The 23325-nt window shown below is 28.0% G+C and overlaps 4 protein-coding genes across 4 annotated transcripts; 1 reads left to right on the top strand and 3 right to left on the bottom strand.

The window, feature by feature from the left end:
• Positions 1-1326: 1326 nt before the first annotated feature.
• Positions 1327-6292, top strand: LOC111030275 (uncharacterized protein MAL13P1.304-like). The gene is made up of 2 exons (XM_022309695.1): positions 1327-1481; positions 2176-6292. Exons 1-2 carry the CDS (start codon positions 1327-1329, stop codon positions 6257-6259), a joined length of 4239 nt encoding a protein of 1412 aa, XP_022165387.1. The 3' UTR covers positions 6260-6292.
• Positions 6293-6523: 231 nt separating this feature from the next.
• On the bottom strand, positions 6524-10540 carry LOC111030288. The gene is made up of 4 exons (XM_022309711.1): positions 9408-10540; positions 7843-7911; positions 7681-7770; positions 6524-6631 (listed from the first exon to the last, which is right to left on the bottom strand). Exons 1-4 carry the CDS (start codon positions 10329-10331, stop codon positions 6581-6583), a joined length of 1134 nt encoding a protein of 377 aa, XP_022165403.1. The 5' UTR covers positions 10332-10540; the 3' UTR covers positions 6524-6580.
• A 3487-nt stretch (positions 10541-14027) lies between these two features.
• On the bottom strand, positions 14028-17474 carry LOC111030284 (gustatory receptor for sugar taste 43a-like). Its single transcript, XM_022309707.1, has 4 exons — positions 16497-17474; positions 14969-15037; positions 14813-14902; positions 14028-14113 (listed from the first exon to the last, which is right to left on the bottom strand). Exons 1-4 carry the CDS (start codon positions 17454-17456, stop codon positions 14063-14065), a joined length of 1170 nt encoding a protein of 389 aa, XP_022165399.1. The 5' UTR covers positions 17457-17474; the 3' UTR covers positions 14028-14062.
• Positions 17475-18196: 722 nt separating this feature from the next.
• On the bottom strand, positions 18197-22093 carry LOC111030299. The gene is made up of 4 exons (XM_022309723.1): positions 21215-22093; positions 20031-20099; positions 19865-19954; positions 18197-18331 (listed from the first exon to the last, which is right to left on the bottom strand). Exons 1-4 carry the CDS (start codon positions 22091-22093, stop codon positions 18281-18283), a joined length of 1089 nt encoding a protein of 362 aa, XP_022165415.1. The 3' UTR covers positions 18197-18280.
• Positions 22094-23325: the final 1232 nt, after the last annotated feature.

The raw sequence follows: 23325 nt of genomic DNA, 5'->3' as shown, positions 1-23325 counted from the left end.
ATATTTGGATGCCCCGAATGAAAAAAAGCATTTAATTTTGAGTGAAAACTTTCACAACTATTAATGGTTCGATTTGTTGTCGCTGAAAAATCAGTAGATAATATGTTGAAATGCTTTAGCATAAATATTCGACTCTTTTGTGGGCAACAGCAAAAACACAAGAGGAACATATTATGAATCTTTATAGAAACCGTGAATCGTAAAAAATTAAGTAAAAAATTTAGGACAGCTCTTCAACGTCCTGTCAATATATAATATTCAACAAAACATCTAAATTTATTTTTGTTCGATTTCAATGCATTTTGAGTCTCGTGTATACTTTTCGGTAATTTTGGATGAAGCAATGAACGAGCGTAGTGAATATTCTGTTTGATTAAAGTAACGTCGTTTGTTGTGAGAGCTGAAATGTCAACATTTTTAAACTCATTATGTAAAATTTTCGATGGCCGAGCAGAAATATCATCCACAGCTTTTCTTTTAACAGCGTTACTAATTTTCTGTCTAGTAAGTGCTTGTTCGTCACACTTATCATGATTATGTTCATTGTAGATATCTGACAAAACATTATTAGAGGTTAATTAAAAAAAAAACACTTACACGAGTTATTACAACATGTCCACCGTTGAACCTCGCCTTGCAACATTTTATGAAATCGAAATTTGAACCCTTCAATAATTCTGATTTCTTTTTGTTTTTCACTGAGAATACACTCCATTTTTGGTAATAATTTAACGTTAGGTTAGGTTATAATATTGTGTGTTCACGAATTATTCGACACGACTGATTGTGAATATCCGTTGTCGTTGCATATCCGATACTACGCTATAATATGATGTGCAAAGTTCAAGGTCGCCACCGGCAGGTAGTTATAACATTTTATCTATACGGACTCAATTCAAAGACATAAAAGTAGCACGGACTCAATTCAATATCACCGGCGGCTGGTTTTAAAATTTGAATTCGGCGAGGGAGAGCTCTTGATAGGCAAGTTACCTCTGTTTAAACCCTAGACTCTACGGAAAGATACCTTTAGGTATACCTAATGGTCGCTTAAATAACATTAGAGGCTCATAACTGGTTTATTAAATGTAATCAATTTTTTTTATTCAACACGTCATTAGTATAAAGTAATATAATACAAATTGTGATAGTACGGTTAATGGTTATAACTTATAATTTATAACTTATCATCTATATTCTATGCGAGTATAAATACATTAAGTGATAAATATAAATGTAACAGTATTTGCAGGTACTTATCTATAAATACATCAAAATAAACTTTACAAAAAATATTGTTAATTTTAATTTTTTGTAGGTGAAACAATGAATCAGCAATTTTCAGTCCTAGTATTATTTTTTTCCATTTTGATTTTGGCTGAAAATTCAACTACAGTATTAAATAATGTGTTACAAAGTAAGCCGATGAATATCCAAAACAATCATTCGATAATCAAGATGAAAACAACGTTTTTGAACAAGTAAACATTATTTTTTATTTTAAATATTTATTATATTTACATAAATATATCAAAAAAATCTAGGGAAATTTACTCCAAAGCATAGAAGGTTTCGAGTAAACCTACCCCGTAGGCCGTAATTCAGTAAGTAGTTCAATAGTTGATTGTAATGAATGTGTTAAATTTGAATTTAGTAATAAATCATTGCATAACATACTAAAAATGATTCTATGCCGAGACTATTAATCTCTAAGGATATTTTATAATTTCTTTAATTTATTATTTTTGAGATTTCCTCATCTGTTATTATAGTAACCATACAGGTACCCGAGTATTGCGTAGAACGATGTGAATAGAACCCAAGAACCCATAGTATAAATAGCTTAAAACTAGTTTCAATATTTTTTTAATTGTATTCGGTGTATATGTAGGCAATAATAGTATATACTCAAAACGCAATATCAAAAAGTTTCAAACAGGTCATTAGTCATTACTATTCGAATTTTTTTGTTTAGGTACAATGATTATTGAATCTAAATTTAACAAAACAATTTCAGTGACTCTCATAGACACTTAATGTATAGCAGTGCGTTACCCACTTACCAGCTTATTTAGAATAATAGTAGATTATATAAACTGAATTTTAACATACCTACTATTATGTTTAATTATTAACTACATATTATCATTGTTTGTAATATAATCATTTTTTCAGAAAATTTATCAACTTTAACAGAACCAAGAATTTGAATGTACTCAATTTCACGAGAAACAATATCGTACCTGTTACGTCTTATGTAATTTCTTCTCAAATAAATCGTTTTCCGAGACAAGTGTCAAATAAGAATTATAATGAAAATACGGAATATAAACCATATATTAAAAAAATATTAGATTTAAAACCTGATAACTATGAAAATATGACGTATGATTATTATGAAAATGGAAAATATAATGATAATCAAAAGAAAAAAATCAATGGTCTAATAGATGAATTAAATTTACATAGAGAAATAGAACGAAATTCTAGACCAATAACAAGAAATTTAAAAGAATCACAAGACAGAAAAAGATGTTCTATGAAAATTACACAAAATGTAGGTCCTACAAATCATCAGGAATCTCAAAAATTATTTTTAACAAATATCGAGGACGGAATAAAACCAACTCTTAAATGTAGGGATTGTGAACTTTTAAAATCAAATATAAATCCCGGGGAACCTTCAAATAATTATAATAATAATCTAAAATTAGAACAAAAAGACGATGATTACTTAATTACAATTTTAAATCAATTAATTGACAAAAGAAATAAAACAAAACATGTTAAATCTACTTCAATTAAAGACCTACCTATACAAACAAGTATGGGTACAAATAGTTCTTCTTCTGGAGAAATGATAGTTAAATTTGAAAAAATTAAACGAAATCGTATAATAAATAAACTTGAGCCTAGTCCTGAAAATACTTATGTTAATGGAAATTGGGTAAGAAATAAAATGATAAAAAATAAAGTGAATGATTTTAAACCAATACAAAATGATCGCAGAAGTGGGTTTAATGATAAAAATGAATCAATTTCAAAAGATGACATAAAACAATTGAATTTAAAAGATTCCAAAAAACAAGTTATTGAAACTGATGACAACATTTCTAATAAGTTAAAAGACTTATCAGTAGTTACTGTGCATGAAAATAAATACATTTCAACAACTCCACTTTCGGAAGAAAATGAACGCCTTTTATTCTCTATAGAGACCATTAGGCCTTTTGTTGTATCAACTACACCAAAAGATAAATCAGATTCTAGTATGATTAACGATAATAATAAATTACAATTTACAACTAAAGAGTATACAGATCAATCGAGTAAAGAAGACAATATTTCAAGTTACGATGAGAGTAATACAAGTCAAGACAAGCAATTTGAACAATCTAAAAATAATTTTAAAACAACGGCGGCAATATTTGAACCAACTGAAGAACCAAGATCAGATTCAAATGAGACATCAAAACTAAAAAACCTAGATGGAATCACAGAGTCTTATGACAGTAATCAAAACACAAATTATTCGGATGCGGGTGACACGATTGTAGACGAAAAACAAAATAATTCTTTGGATGATAATTTGAAATGTAATTGTAATTGTAATAAAAAAATCATCAAGAATATTTTAAGTTCAACAACAGTGACAAATATCACTGAAATAAAAACTGATATGGATACACCACCATATAATTTAAAAATGAATAGTCACAAACGTTCAAGTCAATTACTAAAAAAAAGTGGCGAAATAAATAGATCTAAAAATAAAAACAGTGAAGAAAATTTAATTAAAAATAAAATTAATATAAGCTCTGATGACTTAGGGAAAAAACAAGTAATAACATCAGAAAGTACAAGTAGAGAAAATCTAAAAGAAGCAAATTTAAACTTGTTACAAGGATCAACGTTAAATACTCGTATTGATGATAATCAGTCACGAGGCACAAAAGACAGTAAACCAAACAAAAATAAAAAAATTGATTCAAAAAATTCTTCATTTAGCTCTATAATTCCTGAAGTAATGCTAAAGGGTCAAAGAAAAATAAATAACGATAAAAACAACAAGGTTGAAGAAATTAATAATAAAAGAATGTTTTTAAACCAAAAGTTGCCACAGATAAATAAAAGTCAATTTTCAAAATTAAAACGTTTACCGCAAAACTATGAAACTTCTGTAAAAAATAATAACAGGAAAAATAATAATATGGATAAAATAACAGACAATAATAATAACATTTTTACCAAGAGTTCTTCTCAAACTTTGGATAAGATTATAAGTCGAACTCCACCTAAAACTATATCAGAAATATCAAGTAAAAAAATAGAAAATATTACAAAAAAGAGACCAGGACATCTCATTGAAAAAATGAAACTTAATTTTCCAATAAACTCAAAAATATATACAACAAGTAATGTTGGTGATTACTACAAAACTAATTATATGACAACAACTGAAAAAATATTTGCTTCTCCGAGGATTTTGTCACAAGTACCAATAAAAGATATTAACCAGCATTTCCCTCAAACAACACCGAGAAATCTAGAAAAACTTTTAGACAATTATGACGACAATAAAACAAAAAATATTCCAACAAAATTGATTACAGAATCAGATAAATATACTGTATTTAATCCGAATACTCGTATTATTAAGAACCTAAAAGAAAGTAATATTAATAAAGAATTCATTTCTCGAACAGATGGTATAAATACTAATAATTTAGACCCTCTCCAATTACAAAGATCATCGAACTTAGTCAAACCTATTCAAAGCACTAAAATTCAAATGACACCCAAAAATAAAAATGGAAATCTTTATTCAACAAAAACCCCTACACTCAGTAAAAATAATAGCACTACAATTAATAAAAATGTTTCAAAAACAAAGTTTTCCAAACCGGATCTATTGATGCAAAATCCGATGATAATTAGTTCTTCAGATACAACAAAGCAGATGAAAAATAACGAAAATATGCCAATATTAAAAACAAATAATGCAAAAACAGAACCAAGTTCTGTGCCATTATTTTCAGACAAAATAGCTGAATCCAAATACAACCGTTTTGACAAGCCACTTACCTTACCTTTAAAAAATAAAAATATTCTTAATAATCAAACTCCGGCAGAGCGAGTTTTTATTAAAAAAACTGACACAAAACAAAATTTAAAATCAAAGTATGACGCTGATTCAAATGTTATGTCGAAATCTTATCCTCAAGATAAATCTCAAGTAAAAGACCTATATGATCGTGAACATGCACCTTACACAAAGGAATATCTAGAGCCAATTTTATTTCATGGACCCACGGAAAAGGCTATCGTTTCAAATAAAAATACTCAGTATGTTATTGAATCCCCAATCAGCGAACAATCTTCAAATAGAAAGCAAAAGCACAATATATTAGGCGTACAATTGTCGCAACCAGTGCTAATCAACCGCCCAGAACAAGACGAGAACTATGACGATACTCTAAGAAACAATAAATTCGAAGTTAATGACAAAAAACAAAAAAATCGGCATGATTTGAATACATTAAACAATGTTCCGATTAATAGCGATACGTTGGACAACGATAAATATGATGCACAGAATCCCAATGACGAATCTCCAAACCCGAAAAGGTTTGGAGTACTTTCGCAAGTGAAAATAGCCGATGGCGTATTTAAGATACCTTTGGTAAGCCAAACAAGTGTTGATAATAATGGTTCCGAGTATGTGTCTGAAATTTTTATACCAATTGAAAAACCCGACGGTCGGCACTCGGCCATATCCCTTACAAAGTTATTAACCGGTGACTTTAAATTATTAAATGAGCCCGGAGTAGAAAATCTTTCAGTTATACAGCCTATACCTGAAATAGATTCAACTTTGGGTTCAACGTGTACTACAACAAACTGTGAGAGTTCAGATATTACTGATCATTCGGTCAATCCAAGTCCATCAAAGATTCTAGAAGCGATTAAAGACAACAAAAAACTATCTTCACCCATACATATAATTCAAATAATTAACAATGGTCAGTGTTCGAACAAGCATAACACTACTGATACTGTAAAAAAATCAGTACACGACGAGGATGAACATAAATCTCATAAATTCCGAAATGAAGGTAGAAGATTATCATCTCTAAGATTACAAAATACGCCTAATATAAATAGACAGATAGATCGAAAACTTGGAGACGCGTACAATCATTTTGATTCAGAAATTCTAGATAGGTTTCTACAAGTTTACTCTCCACATTTGGTTTGATACTTTGATATTGTTATAATATAAACTATACAGCCCAGACAAAAATAAATTATATTGATATATTGATTGCTTATTTTACAAGCAATGTAAACATTTTTTTTTTCATAAATATATGATCGATAACCGATGCGCTAGCTAAGATACAATGTTTTTTTGAACTATTTAATTATTTGTACATAATTTTATATTTTTATATCGATTATTTTTTGTTCAAATTTAAATTAGGTATTTGATTGTAATTAAACTTAAATGTATTTGAAAATTATTATTTTTGTAATAAGTAGTTATGATAAATGTCCTTATTCCTTATGTGTTCAGTCTTCAGTGGAATTGTAATAGTAAAATTAAGAAAGTTGTACCAGCAACAAAAGCCTGAAAAATAAAACAACAGGTATAAGAAAAATTTGTTTTTATTTATTTCGTATTATTAATTTTATATACATGATAATTAATACTGAACATATGGTTAGAAAAGTTTATTAAAAATTTAAAATACACTCTTGAAGAAATATATATTGCCTGGGTATCCATGTTTCCATGGTAATGAAAAATGAAAATATATTATGTTAAAATAGTGATTATAAAACCGGTTTATCTGTCGTATCTTGTGGTTTTTATCGTTTCCTGATTTTCCATGGTGATCATGGTATCACGAACTAACCACAATCAAACAATAAATGTCCAGAGTTGGAGCGACCTCAACTTTTTGACACAGCACGACAGATTATGTAGGTGCAATGTCATGTGAGACCGGATTTAGAAATATAATTAAAATATTTAATAATTGAATCAACTAATCTAATTTAAAGCTTTAATTTTCGACTTTCATAGAAACGTATGATTTTAATAAAGTATTAAATACCTACGAAAAATTAATACCGAATTATTAAATAGGTATATAATATAACTAATAAATTGATCAATATTAATATTTATTAAATTTCAACAACGATGGATGCTCAAGTACTCATCATACTTAAGTATGTATTTAAGATTTAAAAGATAATAAAAACTAATTGAAACATAATATTAACGAAAGTGTTTAAGGTCCATTAATTAAAAAAGTGTTGGTACAAGTGGTAGGTCGTGTAAGGTACATAAATCCTATTAGTTAATAATTAAAATGTATCTATAACGTATTTTAGTAACTCAAAATGAAAATTTTAATTTAAAAATGTACAATTGTTATAACAGATTATCTGTATGATGCATCATGGTTGTTATTGTGAAGACTTAAAGGGTAAATTTATTTTATTTTGATATTTTTTTCCAGTAAAATCGTTACCTACAAAGTTAATCCTTTGACTTTCGAGTATATTTACTGAATCCTATATTATTTTTTACAAATGAATACATAAATACATTTTAAATATTTTATAAATATTAACAATTTCAAAGATAGCTTTAATATGGTAACTTACAGAAGTAATGAGGCGAATGTTCAGTGTGAACAAATCACAAGTAGTAAATTCTACAGGACGACTAGACAATTGGCTTAAAAATAGTTGTAACTGCAACAATTGAAAAATTGTTAAAAGTTATCAAAATATTTTAGGTAATATAAAATAGAAATTTAATCTTACTTCTTTTTTTGTATTGTTATCTGTGTGACGACTTCTTATATCAGTTATAATCGTTTTTGGCCTATGTGCCTAAAATGTAAAAAAAATACAACCAGATAACAAATATGTTTCTTTAAACGTATAATAAATTATAAATCAAATAAATTGTCCCTTCATCGTCATATTATTATCGTAATATAATCTGAGCAATGCCAGGGTAGAGTTTACTCACCGGTGGAGGTGGAAGGCAAATTGTTTAAAAAATGCTGTATTCTATATCCAATATCTAAAGTTTTTATTCATAGAATATGATTGAATCTTAAACAAATTTTCACGAATAAATATTGTTTATAGGTATCTACCTATTTTTTTGTAAAAATCCATATTTAAAAAAAAACGAATGAGCTATATGTGCTTGTTCGTGTGGAGAATTAAATTAATTATTTAATAGGTAGATAGTTTCATTCGTCCTTAAATACACACGCATATAACTGCCATATAGGTGCATATCAAAGTAATAAAACGAAAAAGCAGTAAGTACAGAAACATCTTTAACCATACCTATCTAATTTAGTTTACTTCTTCAATAATGATTAATGACGGACACTCTAGTTATATTTTATAAGAATTATGATTAAAATAAGATAATTGTTAGATAAGGAAAAATCCTAGATTAGGCTGTATGATGGATGGGGTGATTGTCCATATCACCTTCGCCTTATTCCCTATTAATTCCTAAGGAAAGCTTAATAGTTTTTAGATTTAAAGTTTAAAATTAAGTTTTTAGTTATAATGTATTTTTAAATTTATAGAATATCACTTTTATTTGGTCAGAAGACAAAATGTGAAATGTTAAAAAAAATGAATTATTAAATCTAAAATACAATAAGTATTACAAATATTGAATAAATGGCTAAATAAGTATGGATTAGAAATTCAGTTACTGAATGTCATCGAAAAAAGTAGTACGATCGAATATCGTACATAGTTAAAAATGTAGTTGAAGGTACATCGTAGATGAATATTATCTAATATAATATTAACCCCTACAATGGTCAATGATAATGGATATGTCTCATTGAAAACGACACATTAAAATCCTCAGTTCTTGCACCCGCGACTGACTGCTTAGTTAGGACAATTAATTATTGTTATATTATATGACATAAATAAAATGAGACGCCATGGTACGTCTCAAACCTCTCACTACATACGGATCTTAAAATTGAAACAGTATCTAAAACAGCCAACAACTACTACAAAAATGTACACACCAAAACAGCTAACTACACAAATCCATTGATTTCCAACTTGGCCAGTGACTTCATGCCTAATAACCCCCCCCCCCCCATGTTGACTAAAAAGACACTGGTGTTGCGATCTCCTGAATCCCGAACTGCACTAATTAAAAAATAAATAAAACTCTCTCCCCCAAGCTAGAGGGTATCCACACTGGTGGGCCTGCCTCCTCATACCATTCATGTTGTTCCTTTATTATATTATAAAATTTACTTATTGTATGTATATAAATATTACAGATTGTAAATATTCTATTTTATCTAATAAAAAATAAAATGAGCAGCTACCTGTGTTGTAGTTACATGCGATGTCAATACGATTACACAAAATCTGAAAGAGTATTGTAGCAGCCATCCGTAGAATAGAACGTGCGTTTTGGTTACGTTGGATTCAACAGACATTTCCCCGTAAATATCGAATAATGTCATTATAAATAACAGACATATCGACAATCCCAATTGAATTCCGTACAAGTCGTTGAGTTCAACAACGATGCCTCGGACAAACTGATGCTTCATCCTGAGTAGTTCAACGTGGTTGGCTGGTTGCTGCACATTGAATATTGAAAGGGGTGAACCGCCGTGGGATTCCAAACCAATAAATAATGTGTTATTATAACTGTGTCTTTCACTTTGTAACACAACTGGATATTTATTTGTGACTATATTTTTTAGCTTCAGCGTGGCCATTTCTTCATTGATCGATTGGAATTTTTGGTACAAGCCGATACAGCGTACAATAAAATGTATTTCTGTGGAGCAAATGCTCCAATTGTGTAAGTACATCATTATATAAAAAATCATCGTGTTTATCTTTCCGAAATTGGAGTAAATTAAATAAATCCTTAATATGTTTATGGGCAGTATGATTACGATGTACGCAAATATTATAGCTATTGAAATGAAGCGAAGATGTCTTTTCTGGGAAATATTTACCGGAAAGTACAGTTCATACTCTTCAACTTTTTTCACGTAGTTCGGAAAATCACTCTTACTCTTGTACATAATCGTAATTCTGGATAAGAGGCATGCAATGGCAATAGATCGGGAGAACATAGCTAACACCTCTGTTTTTACCGAATTTTTACATTCAGACAACGAACAAACGGTGGCAGATGCATTTTTTATATTCATTAAACATGTCATTGCTAAAGCTACGAAGTATACTAGTTTTAGACTGAATAACAGTTTATTGAAATAGAACTTGAACATTATACTAAAGTAAATATCACAACATAACCCCGAATCATAAAAAAAAAACGATAGTGTGATGGACAAATTGTGTGTTTTAAAAAATATAATTGCTCAACGAATCGCGCAGAAAATGTGATGGACATTTGTTTACATATAATTATTTTAAAAAGTGGTATGTCATCATTTATAAGTACACATTATAAATATTGACTACTCTAAAAGGTTATCTTTTGGTGGAATAGTTTTCAATATTTAATAGCATATTATTAGCATCTATTTTGTTAAGTTTTTAAAATGAATACTATAAAAGATGAAAAGCTATTTTTAAATAATCTTAAATATTATAGGTAATAAGAGTTTGTATTGATTTCATTACTTTTTTATTTAACGGAACTGTAATAATATAACGATATAAGTAGTACCCGCGACTATAGCCTGAAAAATAAAATTATGCATTAATTAGAAACTTAAATTAAGTTAGACACTTTAAATTATTTTATATTTTGATGATATATGGGTAATATACATCTATATAGTACGTATTATATTCGTCAGGACTTAGATAACATTATATTACATGCCATTTTTATATACCATTATTAAACTTATTTTATAACATGAACATAATATTATATTATTATAGTATATGTGACGTTACCAAAAATAAAAACGAATTTATAGAAGTTCTGATACAACCACTATTAAACTAAAATAATAGATTATTCTTTACTTTATGAAGCAAAATAATATTTCAGTCTTTATATTACATTAAAGATGTGTTAAAACTTAAAATTGTTCTTTAAATAAAATAGTTTGACATTAGTAAACTTACGGAAGTAATGAGATGTGTATTTAAGGTTAAAAAATCAAAGGTCGTAAACTCCATTGAATGATTACATACTTGATTCAAAAACAGTCGTAACTAAAAAATAAAATAAGACTTTTACAAATAAAAAAGTCCATTTATTACAAAAGTAATGTTACCTCTTCTTTTGTTCTGCCATCTAAATGGCGATTATGTATATCAGTAATAAGTAACTTTGTTCTGTGTCCCTAAAATTAAGTAAAATTAGGTATTCAAATATTCAAATAAATATTTATAAATATATATATATATATATATTAAATAAAATATTCTATAAGAGTACAGCACAATCTACAAGACCTGCTAGTATTCGGATAATTAGTAATTAGACCAGAAAAAAATGTATGCTTTATGTTAAACTAAATTGTTTCATAATGGTATTGTCAAAACGATAATAACGTACTTAATAATTGCATTAGGTATCTATATTACCTATATTATATTATTACTACTTAATACCCAGGGCCATATTTAGAAAAGTCTTATGAAGGGGTGGGGGGAGGGGCACAAACGAAAAATTCTATAACTATGCATATAACTTATATTTTCCATCTCAAAATAATGTGATAATTTATAACCATATAACCAAAGTACATGTGTTTGATAGATACATAACATTTAATTAGTAAGAGAGGTTAATACTCTCAGTATTAATAAAGTATAAGTTACGGTGAATTGGCGAGGGGCCTATGTCCTTTCCTTAAATACATTCCTGCTCATAGGTAAATCTATTAAATAAGAAGATGTTTGCATTTAATCTTTTAGTGATACTTTATTTTACTTATTCTATCGTTCGTTATTTATTCGAAATGTATTTTATAACTAATGTCAATGTTATCATTTATTGTATTTTGTTAAATCAACAATTACCTCTTTCGTGGTTACATGTGACATCAGTATAACTATAAAAAATCTGAATATATACTGTGTTAGCCATCCATACAGTAGATGCACCGATTTAGTTATGACAATTTCGGTAGTTACGATTTCGTAGATATCAAACAACAACATAATAAACAAAACAGATACAGACATTCCCAATTGGATGCTGTATATTTCGTTCAAATCATGAACTGACTCACAGACAAATTGATGTCTCATCTTAAGTAGTTCAATACTGCGTACTGTGGGATACACTTTGATGTTTTTGTGTTCTTCGGATTTTAAAACATACGGGTATCTATTCATTGAAATAGTTTCCGACTTTATCATAGACATATGTTCGTTGATCGCTTGAAATTTAGCATACAATCCGAAACAATACACCAAAAACTGTATTTCTGTCATAGACATGCTCACATTTTGTGTGTACATTAGAAAAATGAATACTATTGCCTTAATGTTTTTATAATAATAATAAATCAAGTACATTCTGTATATGTTAATCGGTATTATCAGTATATAATATAGAAACACCGTGACAATAATTAAAAAACGTCGATAATTTTCTTTGTCAACGGTTATCGGATAGTAAACTTCATATTCCTTGATTTTTTTCTTGTACTTAGCCATCGCACTTATGTTTTTGCACACAACCGTTGTTCTAGATATCAAACATGTGATAGCTACAGCTCGTGGAAACATGGACACCATAGTCACAATCGTCGAATTGCTACAAACATTGAGTATACACATTACTTTTGGAGCTTCTATGTAATTATAGATACACGACAATAGCACTAGCACTGAAATCACTAATCCGATGTAGCGGAGAAATTTATAGTGAAAACAATTTAACATTATTATTTCTTTAAAGAAAAAAAAAACAATGTTTTTACAGTTACGTAAAAACCTTTTTTGTAAGTTATTCGGTTATTACCGTAACAATAGACTGCGAGTAAACGAATGGACAGCTGTCTGTTTTAATTACTAACTTTTGTTAGGTATCGTTATATTCGTTTTCATTATATTATGTTTGCTAGGCACTTGTAATAGTTATTGTTTACCAATCAAAAGAGTACTTATACACTAACTACACAGTTACACATTACAAATAATTTAAGACTTAAATTTATTTCCTTGTATAGTTCAATAGCTGTTGTATTATATGAATAATATGACATAAAATAAGGTCGATGGGGAGAAGTCCAAGTAATGTGACCCTCAATTTTATCGAAATCAAGGTTTTAACTAATACCTAATATAACACATCCAAATACATGTTTTTATTAAGTAACATAATCATCAAATTATTATTTCAATGCAAAATTCAATTTTCTCATTTAAGGATAGTGTAGCACTGTAACCAACAATATCAACATTTTATGGTCAAGTGATATACAGTATACTGTATACACCATTAAGTATTTGACAATAATTGTAAATGGTCCCAGTCAATTAATTTTATTTCCTTCTCTGTAGTCTGTAACCCACTATTATCTTGTAATGTTCAAACAATACACCTCTTAAAAGTTCATAATTTAACCCACCTTTTCAAGGTTACATACCAAGGTGGCAAGGTACATACCAATCCAGGCAAAATACTGTAACCCTCAACTTCATTCACTTTGAAGCATGAAGACCAATTAAAAAAAATATTAATTTCTCACTTGTAATTGTAAAATTATTTATTAAAATACGTTTTTCTTTATTGTTGGCCTCCCCGCCATCGAAATATATTAAAATAAAATAGAATAATTACAATAAATGGTTTAATTTTTTATATTTTTACTTAAGTTTCACGGTGTACAGAATATATCAAAAAAATGTATTAGTTTATAAAAACCAAAGATATTAAAAAAAACATAACAATTCACAGGTTTCTTAGGTAGGTATTCATAATATTTCATTGTTTCAAAACACGTAATGAATATTTTGGAATGATTACTTTAAATATTATTTTAATGTTTGAAAATGCAAGTAGGTATAATTGAAAATAGTTTACCTAGTTGAATTGTAATAATATTACGAGATATGTCGTTGCAGCAGCAATCGCCTATAAACAATATAAATAAAATAAATACCATTAATTAATCGCATAAAAATATAAAATAATACATAAACAACAAACATATAAACACCTTCGATACACTACTCATACTTAATACCTAGTGGTGGAGTTATAGGGATAGTACAAACTATGATTTATAACTTGGGGCCTGGTGTGGCGCGGTGGTTAGCCGCAGTCTCTAATGTGAGCTGTTATCAAACATCGTCCAGATGGATGTACACACGGGTTTTTTGAGACCAACCCTTGCCCTCACATAAAACGCGAATTCCAACCGTCCCAACCGTAACCCCCACATAAACCTTATGGTTACTGAGGCTAAAAAAAAATTATGACTTGTAAAAATGCCACTATTTTGTTTGTGTAGGTATAATTTGAACGAACCTGGGTAGTTGTGTGCTGAAATAAATTATACTAATATTTATTATAACCTATAATAGTAGGTATACATATGTAATAACTAATATATATTATTTATATAGGTACGTATTGTAGTATCAATTGATAATTTAATGACTTTACAAATTAGAAAGAGCTCACTGAAATTCTTTTTTTTTAACGAAGAGGTTACCTTCCCTCCCTCTTTGTCCCACTCAGACTTATATAATACCCTGTATTTTTTCTAGAGTATGAATACATTTTTAAGTTGGTTTACAGCATAATATTATAATATTATATTTAACTTACAGATGTGATTAGATGAGTATTCAATGTGAAGAAATCGCAAGCAGTAAATTGAATCGCACAACTGCACATTTGATTATGGAACAATTGTATCTGAAAGTAAAAATATAGTAGTCTGATCTTTAAAGATATATATTTAATGAAAACAAATTTGCATACCTCTTCTTTCGTATTCCTGTCTAAATAACGATTACTTATGTCCGTAATGAGTATTTTAGATTTTAGTGCCTATAACAAATATTATACATTTTAATGGTAAAATATAGGACAATCGTGAAATGAGAATGTTTCACTATTTTTTTTTATCTAGGTTACTTATTATTTTTAATTATTTTTACATAATTAAAGATGTTTTTTGCAATACTTTAAAAATATCATTGTTTTTTGAAACTGATTGCTAATTATGTGATTTACCTTTTTTTAAATTTTTTTCGTGTTATCGACTGATGCGATTTACCTAAATTTTATTGTTGTACCTATAAGCTATAATCTAAACAGTATATAAATATATCATGTTAGCATCTAAAATTAATTATAAATATTCTAATTAAATGCAGGCTACCTACCATCCAAGACTGTAAAATATAATGTAAATGCATGCGTTATGCACTCATGTGCTATGCATTATGTTGTTTAGAACACATGTATACATTATTTTTATTCCCAAACAATTTCGAAACCTAATTTATTTTTAACATTTTCAAAATGTTAATAGTTCCGTGTATTTATATTACATCTTCCTTACTTCCTTAGCCTACCTTGCCAGCTAGATATCCACGCTGCACACTCGAAGTGGATACCTACACTCAATAAATTTGCCTAACCGATTTGGACGGGGAGGGATTGAATCCAAAAACTGTTCACTCAATATGCACTTCACCACACTGCAGACATGTGACGTTTTTTCTGTATACAATATTACTGTATGAAAAAATACACATTTTGGGTCCATAATAATTATTAGTCACCTCGAATTTGGTTAAGTAATTTCCCGTCGCCAACGCTATGTGATCGTAATCCGCAATCATTACACTGTTGAAATGTATTTAATTATTTTTTTACAATAATATAATTTTGAGACATCGGAAAAATGTACTCATGACAGTGGTATTGCTAAATTGACTATCTGGAAGCCGTGTTATCGTTATTACAGCATTGAAATATACTTATATTTCTTTTTCAAAATGATAATGATAATTGTGCGATATAGTAAAATTAACTTAACGCTGGAATGGAAAAGCAAAATGTCATGATATTAAGAGCTCGGTTGTGAGAGGAGCATAAAAAATGAGTAGGCTTTATGTTGGTGAAATGTGTAAGACGTACATAATACTACCTACATATACTTCAGACACAACTTTAAAATACCTCGGTAGATATCTAAAATATTAGTACACTCGATATCTTAGGTCTATATGTGCAGCATATTTCGCAAACAGTTCCAGCAGCATCGCCGATAACACGAAAAATAATGGTCCAGATGTGCTTATGACATACCATCTTCTATTACCGTGAGATGATATATACAAAAATTACTACACGCAGTTTATAAATTGAATTTTTAAAAACATTTTACAAATTTAAAATATTATATCGATTATAATGTCGTATTGTGAATAACGTAGTGAACCCACGAATATGTCTTATCACTCATAGACCTTTCATAATAATTCAATTTTTAATTCACTTGTTTTGATGTTAGGTGCGCTAGAATTGTAATGGATCCAAATCGAACGCTGTATTGTAAAATCCAACCGTATATTAGTATATTAGACTTGGTCGGATTCATTATTCCCCGAATATGATAGTACAAGTCAAACATGGAGAACAGACACAGCGAACAGATGGACAGTCCCAATTGAACTCCAAACCAATCGTTCAAGTTGTTCATTGCTTCGCGGGCCAATCTGTGTTTGACTTTAATTTGCTCTACAAAGTTGGCCATCGAGTGACCGGCGGCCAGCGTTTGCAAAATATCTCTGTTGTAATCGACGGTGTTAATGATTTTTCCACATTTTTCTCTTGCCCTCAACATGAACGGGTATTTGTTGCGTACGACTGTATCGATTTTAAGTGCCATTAAATCTTTGTTGATACCAACGAACTTTTGGTAGAGGATAAAACACAAGACGGTAAAATGAGTTTCTACGCAATACATACTCATGTTCTGAACGTACATACAAACGAAAATTAATATTGTAAAATCCGCTCTGTAAGCCATCTTCCACAGTCTAAAAGAATTTACTGGTACAGTTAGTAATAAACATAATACCACAATTCGAGTTGATACTTTTTTCAATATTTCCGTTTCAAATCGTGTCATTGGTTTAAATAAGTGAAATTTTTCTACGTTTCTCTTGTACTCTATCAACTTATTATTACCTTTAAGGAATATAACTAGTCTTGATATCATACAAGTACTAGACACTACTCTTATAAACAGTCCCTTTATTACTGTGGATAAAGAACCATCGCATCTTCCATCCAGTGCACATACAACTGCAGGTGTCATGTAGAAATTATAAGCAGATGATATTATTAAGAACGTAGAAAAAACGATTTGCCATTTATTGTAATGGAAATCGATAGAAATTACACTAAACATTTTCCAAAACAAAATAGGCCATTTTGGAATTAAACGAAACATAGCTAGTAGACTACTTGACTTCCCTACCCACTTTTAAAAACTTGTACTATTTCGTATTTAAAAGTAAAATTCACACTGTTAACCTAAAATATGAATGGTTTATGGGCACCGAGGTAAAATAAAACATAAACAACTATATTGTTTACTCTGTATGCAGTACAATATGGGTATTATAATATTTTAATAATTAAATTTTATTTTTAACAGACGCGTTGTTTTTTAATTTATTATTAACTAGAATAACTTTGATGACAAACATACACAATAAACGTACCTTTATTACAATAATAATAATTACGAAATAATAATAATTATTATTTTTATTATTTTTCTATAATTTTCGAAGTGTATGAAATATTTAGAAAATGTTTTGTGTATTATGATTAGTGATTACCTTAGGAAAGAGATATAGTTTCATTTTAGACTCAGTAGGTTAAACTCGTTAATTAATTAAACCCACAATCATAATTCAGATGTTAATTTTTACTCGTATAATTAAAAAAATATCGCTAAAATAGTATGCTACGCAAATAAATATTTATACTGCTTAAATAATCTTAAGGGTTTAAACGGAATATAGCTATTCGCGGTTTGCAGTTTATTAATTTATTATTTATACAATAATGAGCATTATTTAATATCGGTTGTAGTAACTTTTAATACAATATGTTGAATAAATTATTAATAAATATATAAAACAATTTAATGTTTAAATATTGTACTTTGGTATTTGTATTAGTTCTTTGCATTACGCCGGCTTACTGTTATAAAATTGTTGTTTAAAAACAGAGTAATGTATGTTGGTGATTTTTAATTTATTTTGTTCAATCGATTCGTAATAATACAACAAGATATGTTGTCCCTGTAGCAAAAGCCTAAAAAAACAAAAAAAAAAAACAAATTAAACAAATAAATTTCGTATGCTATATCAATTCAAAGTGAATATTTTTTTTTTAGAATATAGGTAAATTTTATATTTATTTCTCATTCATCACTAATCTCAGAATCTAAAATAATATGATATCCACATACTTTATATTGTAGGACGTAATAAAAACGATAAATCATCTATATATAGTTGTTTTAATCAAACTAATTAAACATTTAAACCCAACTGTTACGACATTAATTATGTTTACCTTATTAGTGGCTTACAAAACGCATGGTGTACTAAGCAGGTTGTCAATGAAATTATCATTGTTTTTCATAATATTAAGATTTCTTTAGTTGCGAAATTATAATTTAGGTTAACTAATTTATATACTTGTAACGTATTTTGTATATTTGATCGTTTTGAAATGGACTTTTGGTGCATGGCCGCATGGGTAAATAGTATAAATATAGATTACAAAATAAATCTTTTGTGTGTACGATTATTATATTATTTACATAAACATGAGACTATAAATTCTATACTTCATAGTTTATACACATAAAAAGTATTTCGAGTCCATTGTTGTGTTAAAACGATTTTGAGGCATTTTGTCGTGTCCGTCTTAGCGTCAGCAGAACAAATTAAAAAAATAGAATGTTTTTAGTAGTTATTTGTTATTAAAGAGGTCTAATGATATTTATAGACTGTTGTATAGTATAATATAGTCATAGTATTATGATATCATTATTTTTTTTTTAATCATTTCATATACTGTATAATGTATATTGTTATAACAATTTACACATCTTTAGCTGCCTCCAAAAATCCAAAAAGACATTCGTTAATAATCATTATAACGGTATATTTTGATTTTAATTATATTACGATGGTTTCCGTTGTGCACTTTTTTATGGACTTAATTGCTGTTTCTATACATTTTTGGCTGAGCTTGTTCTTTTTTTGGTTTTTTTATTATTCGATAAAGATGTATTTTACATGTCGTTGTTATTACCTAGATATGTTTCACAGTATATACTTATTTCTACTTGCAGGCTTACAGCATAGTGTGAACAATTATATAAACATATTTTATACATATGACCGTTGTTTAGCGTTGAGACTAAATTGTAGTAACTAAAACGTTCATTCTTCTGGAGGACAAAAACTTAATAAATAAATAAAAAATGTTAATATATTATTAATCAAAAAGAGATATCAAAAATCGTTAATTATAGTTTATATACCTGTCACCTGACCTAGTATATATGAAACTAGTAAATTTGTTTACCAAAAAGTAACGACAAAATGTTCTACATCCATATGAAATATAATTCAGGTCAAACACATATTCTTATTTATTTTAATTATTTTATTTTATTATTTAAGAATGACGATAATATGGAATTAATGATGTATAGGTATTATACCTATGTATTATTATTAAATAAGTTCATATCAATAAATGTCAACAACTTTACTAAAATACATTGAATAGTTCATCCAATATAGATACTACTAATAATTTAGCACTTACAGTAGTTATAAGATGAGGGTGTAATGTGAAAATATCGCACGAAGTAAATTCCAATGAACGACGATGTATTTGATCAAAAAATAAGTCTAACTATAAAAGTGTAACATTAGTAGTATGGTTCAATAATTCAATATTTGTAGTAGTTTATGAAAAATATAATTTTTACCTCTTCCTTTGTGGTTTTATCTAAATATCGATTATTTATATCAGCTAGAAGCATTTTCGTATTGTAAGCCTAAAAATGAAAATTAAATAGAATAACATTAATATAGTAAGTGTCGTTCAAAATATTATAAAAATCATATAATGTAGTGCATTATTAGTTTTGTTATTTTATATTCATTTGAGTTTATATTGTGATAAAATAAACACATATATAACATACAGGATTCAACATTATTTTAATAATAATTCTGTGGTTTGAAATTTGTTGATAAACTAAGTATCCTACTCTCCTTAATGGTTGTACAAAAATCGAAGTTTTTTCAAATACTTAAATCTTCTATGGGTACTATTTAAGTAGTATCCTGTGGTGGAACAGACTTTTTTTCAAATGAGAACTAATAAAAATGGTGATGTGCATTCGAAAATAGGAGTTGGCATCGTCACAACACACCATTTTGATGATAGGAACAATTCTAAGTATTTTAAACAGGGTCCTTAGTAATATCCCGTGTGAATCATCCTGCATATTTATATTATACTTAAAGTACAATACCATTGATTTATAGATTAAGCGTATACAATAATCCATACTCAGTAGTCAGTATTTATGAGGATTACTATTGAAAATACACATTTTTTCAAATATATTTTTTAATATTTATCAAACCCTATAGATAATTTGTTTGAATTTGTTTAAAGTGTAAAATAATAAACGATAGGCTTGTTAAATTTCGACTAATAAATTGATTAATTATTATAAAGATTCCGTGGAGAGGTAAATGTAAATCATGTCTCACTAGATAGTCGTCAATGTTAAAAAAAATATATACATTATACTACTTTAGTGAACCAAAAATAAATAGTTTTAAGTTCATAATTTTATGTTATTATTTATACCTCACTTCTGATGACTAACAATTATCATAAATTTGTAAAAAATGTACGATTGAAAAATTATAAACTATAATAAGTGGCCTTCATATTATGTAAATTAGGAAATCAAGATTTTAACCAAAACCATGCGGCTGGACATTGGGGGAGGGTGTTACACGCTGATATAGTTGTATGCATATTGTAATATATACCTAAATTATATAGATTATAGAAACTTATTTCTGAATGTTTTAGATCAAAGGTGTAATATATTAACATCATAATATATTGCAATCAAATAATATTACTTACTTGTTTTGTGGTCAAATGTGATGTGATTATGATTGCAAAACATCTGAATGAGTATTGCAGTATCCATCCGTAAATTAATATTTTAGATCTCGTCTTGGCATCTTTAGCGTTTACTTCTCCGTAGATATCGAATAAAACCAAAATGAATAAGAAAACTAAAGACGACCCCAGCTGAATTTCGTACAACTTATTAAGGTCTCGTAAAGCCCCTCTGACGAACTGGTGCTTCATTCTAAGTAGTTCAATACTATTGGCTAACGTATGATATTGTGAACTATTAATGTCTCTGTGTACTTCATTTCGCAACACGACCGGATATTTGTTTTTAGATATAGTTTTTGTTTTCATCACGGCCAACTCTTCATTGATAATTTGAAATTTTTGATATAACCCAAAACAACGGGCAATAAAACCAATTTCTATCAGGCAAATGTTCCAATTTTGTATGTACATCGTTGTAAAAAAAATTAAAATCTCAATTTTGTGATTGTTATGATGAATCAAATAAAGCCTTACTATATTTAATGGCAGTATGATACTGATATATGCGAATCCAATAAATATAATAAAAATATTCCGTGATGATTTTTGAGAAACATTTATTGGAAAATATAATTCATACTCTTTGATTTTATGATTGTACTTGGGAAAATCGGTTATATTTTTTATCATAGTCGAAATTCTAGAGACAAAACACGCGACGGCAATTATTCGAGGAAACATAGAGTTTACAGATGTTCTCAATGCGTCTTTGCAAATGACCAATGAACAAACATATGTAGATGAATTTAAACAGCTATATACACATGTCATAGCTAATGTTATAGAATACATTATTTCTATAGAGGATTGCAGTTTATTTAAACAGGACTTAAACATTTTTAAATAACGAAACACATAGCTGAATAGATAAAAACATGAAAACAATTATACGAACAGGGAATCGTGAGTGAAAAAGGTGTAGGTGTCGCATAGAAAATATTAAAAAATAGATACTTACGCTTGTTTATTCAATATGTACCGGGTAGGTACTCATTTTATATGTACATTGACAATCAACTACTTGGAAAAGTCAATTATAAACAGAATGCTTCTCAATATTTAATATTGTTTATTTTGAAAAGTTTTTTCATTATTAACTTCCTGGTTTACAAAATCATTAAAAAAATATCATAAGCAATTTGTTTATATAATATTGTTCATTATTTCTAAATTAGTTTATAATTGCAACAGATAAAGTTAATTGAATAAAAAACTTCATTTTATTATGATCCATTAATTACAAGCTATAATAATTTTTGTTTTGATTTATGTTTAAGTCCATCAAAACTTGAGTCAGTATGATTAAAATTTATATTTGGTTCAAAGTCTGCAATCAAGTCAATAGTATAAAAAAAAGTATTTATCAAATGCATACAGATAATTGTATAACACATTTAAAATTTTCATCACACGGTGCATATTGTATATTTTTTGTGTCCAAATATCTTTTAAAAATAATCCAAGTTTGTTCTTAAATCTAAAGATTACACATGAATTTTTTTTACATTTGAGAACAATTTAAAAATACATTTTTAAAACTTAAACATTTTATACATGTCCATTAATAAATTTTACTTAAATAATAATTATTAAATAACTGTGACTTACTACATCCTTAATTTAATTTGTACTTCAAATTTAAAATATTTTTTAGTCTTAAAAAGTAATGTTGCATTAGTTTAATTTGTTTTGTTATCTAACGAAACTGTAAAAATATAACGAGATACGTTGTACCCACGACTATGGCCTGAAATAATTAAAATATGCATGTATTAGATTCTAAAATAATTTTCTATATAATAAGTAATAAACCATATCTGGAAGTAATAATGTATGATTATTGATATTTATAGTGAATCGAAACACTACACGCAAATACGCAATACGTTAAAACAAAATTGGGGGAACAGATAAAGTGGGCAATTATATATTATAAGTTATAAGTTAAAATATATAATTGTCCACTTTAGTTTAAATGTTATAATTTATAACATTTAAACTGTAAGTGTATTATAATAGATTCGATTAATATATCTATTTAATATTATGATACGTCTGTCATAGGTAAG

Source organism: Myzus persicae, unplaced genomic scaffold (genome assembly GCF_001856785.1).
Source record: "Myzus persicae strain clone G006 unplaced genomic scaffold, MPER_G0061.0, whole genome shotgun sequence".
NCBI lineage: Eukaryota > Metazoa > Arthropoda > Insecta > Hemiptera > Aphididae > Myzus > Myzus persicae.
Note: the sequence above shows the minus strand (reverse complement) of the source record. Positions and strands in the feature narration are given on the sequence as shown.